This window comes from Sorex araneus, chromosome 6 (assembly GCF_027595985.1).
Source record: "Sorex araneus isolate mSorAra2 chromosome 6, mSorAra2.pri, whole genome shotgun sequence".
NCBI lineage: Eukaryota > Metazoa > Chordata > Mammalia > Eulipotyphla > Soricidae > Sorex > Sorex araneus.
This window is the reverse complement of record NC_073307.1, coordinates 60,188,415-60,201,654: the sequence shown is the minus strand read 5'-3', so window position 1 is coordinate 60,201,654 and position 13,240 is coordinate 60,188,415. Positions and strand designations below refer to the sequence as shown.

General features: G+C 42.6%; 1 protein-coding gene across 1 annotated transcript in view; it reads right to left on the bottom strand.

Moving 5' to 3' along the window:
- Positions 1-13,240, bottom strand: part of EFL1 (elongation factor like GTPase 1) — a 48,386-nt gene that overhangs the window by 17,774 nt on the left and 17,372 nt on the right. The window contains exon 15 of the mRNA XM_004617540.2: positions 8,444-8,582. Coding sequence (XP_004617597.1) covers positions 8,444-8,582 — 139 coding nt within the window. The remainder of the gene's footprint in view (positions 1-8,443; positions 8,583-13,240) is intronic.

Sequence of the window (13,240 nt, the reverse complement as noted above, 5' to 3'; positions counted from 1 at the left end):
CACTCTCTCCTCTTCTGTTCAATATAGTACTGGAAGTACTTGCAATAGCAATTAGGCAAGAAAAAGATATTAAGGGCATTCAGGTAGGAAAGGAAGAAATCAAGCTCTCACTATTCGCTGATGATATGATATTATACTTAGAAAACCCTAAAACATCTACCAAGAAACTCCTAGAAACAATAGACTCATATAGTAAAGTTGCAGGCTATAAAATCAATACCCAAAAATCCATGGCTTTCTTATATGCAAATAGTGAGAGAGAAGAAAGCGACATGATAAAAGCTATCCCGTTCACAATTGTGCCTCAAAAAATCAAATACCTCGGAATCAGCTTAACTAAGGAGGTAAAGGACTTGTATAATGAAAACTACAAAACGCTACTTCAGGAAATAAAAGAAGACATGAGGAAATGGAAAAATATCCCCTGCTCATGGATTGGAAGAATTAATATTGTCAAAATGGCAATTCTCCCCAAAGTATTGTACAAATTCAATGCAATCCCTATAGGGATACCCTTGTCATTCTTCAAAGAAATGGAGCAAGCGCTCCTGAAATTCATATGGAACAATAAGCCCCCACGAATAGCTAAAGCAATTCTTGGGAAAAAGAAAATGGGAGGAATCAACCTCCCCAACTTCCAACTCTACTACAAAGCGGTAGTCATTAAAACAGCATGGTACTGGAACAAAGGCAGAGCCGCAGACCAATGGAACAGGGTTGAATACTCTGACACATCCCCCCAAATATATGACCATCTAATCTTTGATAAGGGAGCAAAAAAGGCGAAGTGGAGCAAGGAAAGCATGTTTAACAAATTGTGCTGGCAAAACTGGACAGCTACATGCAAAAAAATGGGCTTAGACCTCCATCTATCACCATGTACAAAAGTCAGATCAAAATGGATTAAGGACCTCAACATCAGACCAGAATCCCTAAGGTACATTGAAGACAAGGTTGGCAAAACCCTCCATGACATTGAAGCCCAAGGTATCTTCAAAGCTGACACGCCACTGGCCAAGCAAGTGAAAACAGAGATAAATGAATGGGATTATCTCAAACTAAGAAGCTTCTGCACCTCAAGAGAAACAGTGACCAAAGTACAAAGACAATCTACAGAATGGGAAAGGATATTTATGCAGTACCCATCCGATAAAGGGTTGATAACAAGGATATACAATGCACTGGCTGAACTCCACAAGAAGAAAACTGCCAACCCGATCAAAAAATGGGGTGATGAAATGAACAGAAGCTTTCCTAAAGAAGAAATCCAAATGGCTCAGAGGCACATGAGAAAATGTTCCACATCACTAATCATCAGGGAAATGCAGATCAAAACAACCATGAGATATCATCTCACACCACAGAGACTGGCCCACATCCCAAAAAACAAAAGCAACCGGTGTTGGCGTGGATGCGGGGAGAAAGGGACTCTTCTTCACTGCTGGTGGGAATGCCGACTGGTTCAGCCCTTTTGGAAAACAATATGGACGATTCTCAAAAAATTAGAAATTGAGCTTCCATTTGACCCAGCAATACCACTCCTGGGAGAGGCAAAACGGTATAGTAGAGATGGCATATGTATTTCTATGTTCATTGCAGGACTGTTTACAATAGCCAGAATCTGGAAAAAAACAGAGTGCCCCAAAACAGATGACTGGTTAAAGAAACTCTGGTACATCTACACAATGGAATACTATGTAGCTGTCAGAAAACATGAAGTCATGAAATTTGCATATAAATGGATCAACATGGAAAGTATCATGTTGAGTGAAATGAGTCAGAAAGAAAGAGACAGACATAGAAAGATTGCACTCATATGTGGAATATAATGTAACTGAGAAGTACAAGTTGGCGAGATGCAACTTCTGGCAGATATCTCTCTGGACTTAGTTACTAAAATACTAAATTACAGAAACCCAAAACTGAGAGGCCGCTAAGTATGGTCACTCGACCTCATACCTCTTCATCCTCAGCAATGGAAAACAAATTATCTAATGCTTCCTTTTCAGCAGGTCTGACTTTAGGGGAGAGACTCTCCAAACAGGAGAGTTTTGTTGAAATATTGTATGCAATCAAAGTGAAAGTAAAGTGAAATTTATTAGTTACACAGGCGGGGGGGGGGGGGGGCTAAGGGTGGGGGGGCTAGGGGTGTGGGGGGGTTAGGGGTGTGGGGGGGCGGGGTGGAGCTATACTGGGATTCTTGGTGGTGGAATATGAGCCCTGGTGAAGGGATGGGTATTCGAGCATTGTATAACTGAGATTTAAACCTGAAAACTTTGTAACTTCCCATATGGTGACTCAATAAAAAATTAAAAAAAAAAAAAAAGGATACTTCTAATTTAAGCCATTTACTTAAATGTGATTCTAGTTACTGACACATTCACGCATGCTGTCAGGGCACTCTGGCCCTCTGCCTTCCTTCCACTTTCCAATCAGCTGGAAGAGGCTACATACCTAACGCCAGGAAAGATTTTGGTTTTTCACTGCATCCCCGCCCGATCTTCCCTTTTCTCTCCTGCCTGTTCACTGTGAAAAACTTATCAAATACCTAAACCTTCCCCTGCCAGCACTTTTTTTTTTCATACTCTCAGCCTTCTTACAGCTGATACAGGTTGGCAAAGGCGATTGTGATAGCCTCCATCATTTCCTCTGATGGTCTGGTCACACTATGGAAAGTGCCACTTGAGTGTGCCACTTGGGGCATGAAAGAGGGACTGTACACAACTTGGAGCTAGATGAACAGAGAATCCCTGCCCTCGTTTCCACGTCATGTACAGCCCGGTAGCACTGACCACTACTTCTGAGGTAAGCTGTACTTGGAAGCAGCCCACTTGGAAGCAGCCAGGAGGTACAGCCCATCACGGCCAGGGATGAGAAGGACCCTGCCACCCCACAAGAGCTGCTCACTGCTTGGGGGCTGCAGAGCCCCCAGCTCACCTGTCTGGAAAGCAGTGGAGCATCTAGCTTGGGATGAGACGCACAAGCGCCACGCTGGCCAGCAGAGCACTACCTGGCCTTCAGAGAGCTCTCAGCCGCACCCATGCCGGGCACCGACACTTCCAGCTCAACAGAGAGAGAGGGAATAGTCAAGTGTTCCCTCTTGACATAAAAAAGAAGATATATGGTAATAAAAGATAAGCAGAAGGAAAGGCTTTATAAAAATGCTAAATTCATTACTGAAGAGACTTTGTGAGGAAATGAGCTGTTAATGGGGGCAAAAGAGATACAACAAACCACCAAGATTGATCAAGAAAAAGAAGAAAAACCCCACCCACATTGCAGTATAAAAAAATTATATAAAAAGGCACAGCAGATTAAAGTCCCAGCTTCATTAATATATATTATTATATGACATAATACAAGGAAATCTACTTCATCTTTTTAAGCCTCTATTTTCCCATCTGTAAATGTTACTTCTCTTATTTGTCAGGGAGTAAATAAATATAACTCCTACATACATTAGAAAGTTTCTGGCACACAGTAATCCTTGGTACATGTTAATTTTGGGGATTACAGTATTAAACTAGACTCCAAACAAATGAACTGGATAACCAATCTAGATAACCAAACTACATGATCTATGAGCATGAAGCATCAAAACCAACATAAGGGTAGTAAACCAAGTAAAACAGTTGAAGAACCTGAAAGGGATAATAATAACTTATAATGCTGATAACCAAGGACAAGGCTGATACCTAGACTCTGCAAATAACAGATACCAAAACTAAAAATCAGCAAATTCATAAATACAAACATAGCAAAGATTAAAGAGGTCAGCAAGAGCTGAGGATATGGTTCAAATGGTAGAAGGCTCATCTTACATGTGTGAGGGCACGCCTTACATGTATGAGGGCATGTCTTACATATGTGAGGGCATGCCTTACATATGTGAGGGCATGTCTTACATGTGTGAGGGCATGCCTTCCATGTGTGAAGGCATGACTTACATTTTTGAGGGCATATCTTACATATGTGAAGTCCTGAGTTCAACCCCCAACACTGCATTATGTTCTACAGGGTGACGAACTCAAAATAGTCAAGAAAATTGCAAAAAAAACCTACACCCCCCCATCCCCAAACAACAACAACAAAAACACCCTGTTAAATTTATTGCTCTACTGACTTATTAAATAGCTTAATCAAGAAGTACGAAACTTGTTAGGAGTTCTGGAAAATACTCTGGAGTAAGCCCTGAGCACAGCCCCAGAACAAAACAAAACAAAATGCAAATACGGATATAACTTTCCCTAAGTTAGCCATCCTACAGAAAGAGATAACTCTTACTTAGCTACTTAGTTACCCACATTTTTCAAATGAACCTGTATCTTAGTTTCCACTATTGAAAATTGCATTTAAAAAGAACTTAAAAATATAATGTTTGGAACTCACACCTATGAACATAAAAATAAAAATAGGCTGTGCATAGAAATGTAGAGTAAAACAAAGAAAAATGATAGGATTGACACTGAATTAATTTTGTTTTGTTCTGGGGCCAAAGCTGGCAATGCTCAGGAATTACTCCTGGTGATGCTTGGGGACCAGATGAGATGCTGGGAATAGAACCTGGTCAGCTGAATACAAGGCAAATGCCCTCTCTGCTAGATTATTGCTCCAGCCCCTCAGAATCAGTAGAGAGACAATAAACTAGACTAATAGAATCAAACACTTGTTGTAGATAGCCAAGTTGATTTTATAAAAAAAAGACTACTTCAAGGAAAACGATCATATATGCCTGAAACTTCGCTCGAGTTGCTTTGCTGAAAAGCTGCCAGAGCTATGGAATGTGACTTGCACATGTACTCTAGTAATTTGTGTTACTGGATCTCGATCATTCCAGCTTAACTACTGCTAGTGTGTGTAGATCCAGGTGAAAGTGTGCCTGGGGAGGACAAAAAAATGAAAACAGTTCCTCCCAAATCAGTGGGACACTAAGAAACTTATGGCCAATTTTACTTAATTACAAAGAAATTCTGGGTAAAATGTGAGTATCTTTATCTCCCAGTGTGCAAAGAGAATGCAGTGTCCAAGAGTCACCTTTGTTCTCGAGGACTGTGAGGACCTCTGTATCAGAAAACAAATACAACTCACTATGTCAACTAGAGCAAGAAGGTTCTAAATTGTCCTCAGATGCTGAGTCCATGAATAAAATTCTGTATCTGCTTCTGATTTAAAAAAAAAAAAAGAACATTTCTCTAGCATGACAAATAGGAGATACGAATCAGTAGGGACCAGCAAACCTGAAACTAAAGCATGGGAGACATTTTCATTCATGTCAGGAAGTAATCAGGGCATCCCAGCAACTGTTACTATCTACTATGTTTTTATAGGCAATAGGAAAACAGAGAAAAATAAAGAAGACATATTAGAACAAGAACAGGCGCGTTCTATGGCCATATGGAGGTATGGCCATGACAAAAGTAGACATATTAACTATTAAGAAAAAAAAAAGAATAACATCATTATTATCCACTAAACTAAAAGCAGTTGAAACTACTAAAATTAAGAAATGAGTAGTAAGGCTGCAGGCTATTTACCATTAAAACAGATTATTTCCAAGTAAAAATTTCCAAGTAAAAATGCTGATAAGCATATATAAAAGAAATTCACTCAAAAGTGAATATAAAGAAACACAAGGAAAGAAACACAAAATCCTGGCATTTAACTGAAATAAAAGTTGCTAGTAAAGCTCTTGTTAGTTTTACAAAATCAATTAACCCGTAACTAGGGAGCCACAAGCAAGCACAGGTATATTTGCACGTGTGTGCATACTCGCATGTGTGCACGTGCACACACACACACACACACATATTTTTTATCCAATTCACAATGACTTCCAGTCATCCCAGCAAACTGCCATAACAAAACTACAACTGGTTCAGAAAAAGTTTTGTTATTAACATTTAGCCTTTTCTTCTTCATGTTGTGAAAAGAACGTCATTCTTTCTCTCAGAACATGCCCTTGAAATTTTAAAGATTTACCCATATGGAAGAGATCTGAAAGCATAAGAAAAGGCTTGGAATCCTAATTCAAAGACTTAATTCAAGGAAAAGACTTGGAATTCTAATTCAATTTCCCCTCACATTTTAATAGAAGCCTGTAGCAAAGGTTTATTTTTAGAGATCTACTTGGGAGGAAATTGAACAAAAGGTTGTTTATTGTGTGTGAAATATGGTGAGGTCTCTCTGGTCCAATCTATACCAACTTTCCTAACATCAGGTTGAAATTAAATGATTTTCAACTTTAAATCAACTATTTCCAGGCCACATTATCTATTTTACATTCATTAGTCTTATCAAATTTATCAGCCTAAGTTCTTTAAGTGAGACCTGAATGAGTTCAAATGCAAAAGTTACATTCCTTAGGTGCCAATCAAAAAACTTAAGACTGGCCACATGCACCCAGCTTGCTCAAAATGCCATTTCTTTCCCAACTAACGTTTTATCTGCACTTGATAAATCTGATTTGGTGTCATTTCTGATGAAAAACATATGGGGATCTATTATTATCATTCACTGCCATTTCCTTATTAGTAGGAAGCACAACCTTTTCTCCAAGTTATAGAGAAGAAAAGATGGAGTTTAGAGGCCTTCCCTAATTCTAGGAACATTACTGCATCTTATTTTATGAACTGCATCCTGCCATAGGCCTGCTAAAGCATAAAGGGAAATCATGGCGCCAGAGCAAAAGCACATCGGCTAGGGCATTTGCCTTGCTGACCTGGGGTCGATCCCCAGCATCCCATACAGTTCCCTGAGTGCAGAGTCAGAGCAATCCCTGAGCACTGCCTGGTATGACCCAAAAGGAAAAAAAAACAAAACAACAAAAAAAGCAAAAATAAATAAAAAGCATAAAAGGAAACCAAAGAAATGATCTGCAATTAGCAGTGTGTCATGTCAAAACAAGCCCCCAGATTCTGCCGGAGGACGCCCCCTTGCCCTGGGGGTCTGGGGCTGGGGAGGGAGCTCAAGCACAGTGCTGGCTCACCAGAGGTGGGTGTTCCGAACACCATTCTCCACACACACCACTTCCCACCACTGAAGCGTCTAGTTCAATAAGGGACAAAATGGGTCATGAGAAATACTCAAAAGGCTGAGAACCAGGGCCAGAAAGATAGTACAGCAGCTGACTCGGGTTCAAACCCTGGCACCTCCTGAGGTCCCCTGACCACTGGGAAGAGTGATCCCTGAGCAGAGCCAGGAACAGCCCTTGAGTCCACTGGGTGTGGGCCAAAAGCCCCTACCCCTTAAAAAAAAAAAAAATCAAAGAAGGCTGAGAACAAATGTTGGGTGCTGTCCAGCTCTCAGCCAGGTCCTTCCTGATAAAGGGCTGCCGACCACATTAACTTCTATCACCTATTACAGTTCAATGGCATTTTCCCAAGAGCTGAAAAAGAGCAATTACTAATTTCATGTCAAACATTTTCTTTTCTTTTTTTTTTTTTTTTGCTTTTTGGGTCACACCTGGCGATACACAGGGGTTACTCCTGGCTCTGCACTCAGGAATTACCCCTGGCGGTGCTCAGGGGACCATATGGGATGCTGGGAATCGAACCCGGGTCGGCTGTGTGCAAGGCAAACACCCTACCCGCTGTGCTATCACTCCAGCCCCTGTCAAACATTTTCTTAACAAAACTGGGAGAGGGAAGTAACTTTGTGAGGGAGCTGCAAATTTCTTGTATGAGAGCCCACAAAATCCACTAAAACCTGTCTGGAAACATTTTATTTACTTATATTCATTTTTGGCATTTTGGGTCACCTGGCAGTGCTCAGGTCACACCTGGCTCTGCACTCTGGAATTACTTCTGGAGGTGCTCAGGGGATCATATGGGATGCCGGGGATTGAACATGGGCTGGCAGCGTGCAAGGCAAATGCCCTCCCTGCAGTACTACCTGACCCAGGCACATTTATTTTAAAGACATGAAACTAAATATATGATTATGAAGAGTACAGTTAAAGACAACAGCACCTAATTCACAGCAGGTTACTGAGTTGTGTGGTTTCCATCGGGTGAAGATCCCCTAAGCAGCACTCTGTAGACCCAGCGGCTACATCCTGTCTGGTGACATGGAACTGCTCGGGCTCTGCCGCACTGGGACAACATGCCCCACCCCTGCCACAACCCCCCTATAGTGCTTATTCTTGGGGGCCATCAAGGTTATTCCTGGCAGTGCTCAGGAGGCCATGGTACCTGGGCTCAAACTAGGGGTCTCCAAATGTCAGGTGTGTGCTCCAACTCTTGAGCTGTCTCCCTGGTCCCCTTGACCTCCAAACTAACTACTCAGATGTACCACATTAGCATCTAGGGACTCTGGGAAAATAACCAAACTAAAAAAAAGACATCGGTCATTTCCTGCCGAGCTTCTGAGACCCACGAAGTGCAGAGACTTTCACACTCAGTCTGCCTGCACGGGAAGCCAATCTGTCCGCGCAGCAACAGCCTACCGAGCACGTTTCCTGGAGGCACCTCTTCCAGGTCCTCCAGCTCACGCCCCATCAGAAGATACAGGTTCTCCAGAGAGCAGCAGGCCATGTGGGGGACAGCAGGCAGGTCCTCAGGGGACGTGGAGAAGCCTAATGGCGCCTGGTGAAGAACAAGGGTAGACCAGTTAGAAGGCACTACATGAAGATGCTCATGAGTACCCATCAAGTCATTTTTATTAAGAAGATGATGCAGTTAAATGTTTTGTGGACATCTCAAAAATACCAACTCAGAAGGGTGTGATGTAGAAATAACTAATTTTTGAACACTGCCTATCATGTCTCAGGGGCACCACATTCGCAAATGAACAGCGATCACCACGGGCCCTTGCCGACATTTCTGTGAAGCACATCACATGCCAGTTCTGGTTATCACTGTGCTACGATGCAATACTTATCACTACTCTTCTCTCTCAGCATTACTTGTCTTCTTTTTTTTTTTTTTTTTGCTTTTTGGGTCACACCCAGCGATGCTCAGGGGTTACTCCTGGCTTTGCACTCAGGAATTACTCCTGGCGGTGCTTGGGGGACCATATGGGATGCCGGGGATCGAACCCAGGTCGGCCGCGTGCAAGGCAAACACCCTACCCGCTGTGCTATCGCTCCGGCCCCTACTTGTCTTCTTTTTGTTAAATTTATTTTATTGAATCACCGTGAGATACAGTTACAAGTTTTCATGTTTGAGTTACAATTATACAATGATCAAACACCCATCCCTCCACCAATGTACATTTCCCACCACCAATCTCCTCAGTATACCCCCCTTTCCCATCCTCCCTCTGCCTCCATGGCAGGCAACTTCCCCCATACTTTCTCTCTACTCTTGGGAATTTTGGTTAGCAATACAGATACTGAGAGGTTATTATGTTTGGTCCTTTATCTACTTTCAGCACACATCTCCCATCCCGACCGATCCCTCCAACCATCATTTTCTTAGTGGTCATTTCTCTATTATTCCAAATAGCTGCCTTCTCCCCCTGCTCATGAGGTAGGCTTTCAACTATGGAGCAATCTAACTGGCCTTTATGTCTACTGCCCTTGGATATCAGTCTCATGTTATTTTATACTACATAAATGAGTGCAGTCCTTCTATGTCTGTCCCTCTCTGACTCATTCCACTTAGCATGATATTCTCAATGTCTACCTACTTATAAGCAAATTTCATGACTTCATCTCTTCTGACAGCAGCATAGTATTCCACCGTGTAGATGTAGTGTCTTTAGCCAGTTGTCTGTTCTCAGGCACTTGGGTTGTTTCCAGATTTTGGCTATTGTGAACAGTGCTGCAATGAACATATAAGTACAGACGTCATTTCTATTGTGCTTTTCTGCACCCTCAGGATATACTTCCAAAAGTGGTATTGCAGGGTCATTTGGAAGCTCAATTTCTAGCTTCTGAAGGAATGTTCATATTGTTTTCCGGAAAGGCTGGATCAATCGGCATTCCCACCAACAGTGAAAGAGCATCTCTTTTTTCCCCACATCCACGCCAGCACTGGTTGTTTTAGTTCTTTTGAATGTGTGCCAGTCACTCTGGTGTGAGATGATATCTCACTGTTGTTTTGATTTGCATCTCCCTGATGATTAGCGATGTGGAGCATTTCTTCATGTGCTTCTTGGTATTTGTATTTCTTTTTTGAGGAAGCTTCTGTTCATTTCTTCTCCCCATTTTTTTTTTTTTTTTTGCTTTTTGGGTCACACCCAGCGATGCTCAGGGGTTACTCCTGGTTCTGCACTCAGGAATTACTCCTGGCGGTGCTTGGGGGACCATATGGGATGCCGGGGATCGAACCTGGGTCGGCCGCGTGCAAGGCAAACGCCCTACCCGCTGTGCTATTGCTCCGGCCCCCTTCTCCCCATTTTTTGATGGGGTTGGAGATTTTTTTCTTGTACAAATTTACCAGTATCTTGTATATCCGGGATATTAATCCCTTATCAGATGGGTATTGGGTAAATATCCTTTCCTGTTCTGTGGGCTCTGTATTTTAGTCACTGTTTTTTTTTGAAGTGCAGAAGCTTCTTAGTTTGATGTAGTCCCATTTGTTTATGTTTGCTTCCTCTTGCTTGGTCAGTGCTGTTTCATCCTTAAAGATGCTTTTAGCTTCAATGTCATGGAGGGCTCTGCCTACATTTCCCTCCTTGCACCTTATGAATTCATGTCTGATATTGAGGTCTTTAATCTACTTTGATCTGACTTTTGTGCCTGGCATTAGAGAGAGGTCAGAGTTCATTTTTGTGCAGGGAGCTATCCAGTTTACTTAGTACCACTTGAAGAGGCTTTTCTTGTCCCACTTCACATTTCTTGCTCCTTTGTCAAAGATTAAGTGGTCATATATTTGACAGTCTGTGACAGAATATTCAACTCTTCCATTGTCTGAGGGTCTGTTTCTAGCCCAATACCATGCTGTTTTAATTACTACTGCTTTGTAATACAGTTTGAAGTTGGGGAAGGTGATGCCACCCATCTTCTTTTTCCCAAGGATTGCTTTTTCGTGGGGGTTTATTGTTCCATATGAATTTCAGAAGTGTTTTGTCTATTTCTTTGAGAAATGTCATGGGTTATCCTGATAGGGACCACATTAAATCTGTATAGTGCTTTGGGGAGTATTGCCATTTTTTTTTTAATTTTTTAAAAAAAATTATTGAAAGTACCAGGAGGTTGGCTCCATGGTTTGGAAGCTGGCCTCACATGCTGGGGGAAAAGGCAGTTCAGATAGAGAAGGGAACAAAAAGTAAGCTCTGGTTGGAGGACCCGCTCATGGGGGGGGAGGGGGGAGAGATGTGTGCTGAAAGTAGACTATAGATTGAACACGATGGCCACTCAATACCCGTATTGCGGACCACAACACCCAAAAGGAGAGAGAGAGAGAGAGAGAGAGAGAGAGAGAGAGAGAGAGAGAGAGAGAGAGAGAAAAGGGAATGCCCTGCCACAGAGGAGGGGAGGGGGGAAGGCATTGGGAGGTGGGAGGAATACTGGGTTCACTAATGGTGGAGGTTGGACACTGGTAGAGGAAGGGGTGCTCGAACACTGTATGAGGGAAACACAAGTATGAAAATGTGTAAATCTGTTACTATACCCTCATGGTGACTCACTAATTAATAAAAAAAAATTATTGAGTCACCGTGAGATAGTTACAAGCTTTCATGTTTGGGTTACAATTTCACAATGATCAAACACCCATCCCTCCACCAGTGCACATTCCCCACCACCAATATCCTGGGCATACCCCCCCTTCCCCCCCCCCCCCCCCCGCCTCTATGGAAGACAATATTCCCCAGAGTATTGCCATTTTGATAATGTTAATCCCCTCTACGCATGAGCAGGGGATGACACCACTACTCTTCACACTCACCATTACTCTTATTACTCAGCATTGTTTTTTACTCTTTACTCTTCATATGTACCATTACTCTTCTTATTTAAAGTCCTTCTAATTGTATCTAATGGCCTTTCAGGCACTTAACGGGGCTGAAGCCAATGCTGATTAGGCACAGGGCAATTAGGAGTGATCACAGGAAATAAAAATGCCCTAAAAACAATCAAACAGAGGCTGGAGCAATAGCACAGCCGGTAGGGCATTTGCCATGCATGTGGCCAACCCGGGTTCGATTCCCAGCATCCCATATGGTCCCCGAGCACTGCCAGCAGTAATTCCTGAGTGCATGAGCCAGGAGTAACCCCTGAGCATTGCCTGGTGTGACACCCCCCCCAAAAAAAAAAACCCAAAAAAACCAACCCAATCAAACAGCAGTTCAGAGCTGCTATTATTTATCCAGAGGGCGCACACTGTCACGTATAAGGGACTACTAAGCAACAAAAACAGCCAACAATTTTTTTATGGAACCTGACAAAAAAAATGAACATAAACTTTAGACAAGAGGGGTTAGAAATGAACAAAACACTCACAAAGAAGAGGCAGAAATGGAACTCAAAGACCTGAGGTGAAGACAGCAATTAACACAGACAGTTCTGAAGGTTCTTTGAGCACCACTGGGAGTGACCAGTGGTGCCTGGTGGTCACCAGTGACCACCACGCAGAGAGCTGGGAGTAGCTAGTAAGCACTGTCAGGTCATCCAGAACAGCTTTGTAAGGCAAAGCTAAGCTACAATGTAATACAAAGCTAAGCTCCGACTAAGCCCTGGTAGACACCTATACTGTGACATGATAGTGTACTGACTGCTTTAATTGACAATTTGGTGACAATCTGTAAGACTCGGCCACAGAAAAATAATACAAGGGTAGACACAAATTTCCACTTAGAAACTGGTTTGTATACCTCTAAACAATGTCTGAGAAATTTCTTTCTTTTTTTTAATCTTAAAGGTTTGGCTTAGATTTTCTGGTGCTTGACCACTGAAATTGGGAGTAATTTGGGCTGTCAATTCATCTTACAATCCTGAGCCATAAGTGCTCAAGTTCACCCGCTTGCCCATGAGCAAAGTTCTGCTACACAGAGGAGAGAGACTGCTGTGCTCACGGAAAGCATGATGCCCAGATCAGCAGTTCACTCAGGAAACTTTAGAGAAAACAGTGAACTGACACTTGACCTTTACCAACCAATGACAAGTCACCGATGATGTCTAAACAGAGACATGAAGCTAATCCCAAATGGGTCTTCACCCCTGGCTGACAGCTCTCCTGGTCTCTCCCCGAGGCTGCATGCTCCTGCGGTGGCTGCTGGGCCACCTCATACTAAATGACAACATGCCCCAAAGACAGCTCAACTGCCATGCAGACTCCCATACTGAGGTATAGAAAGT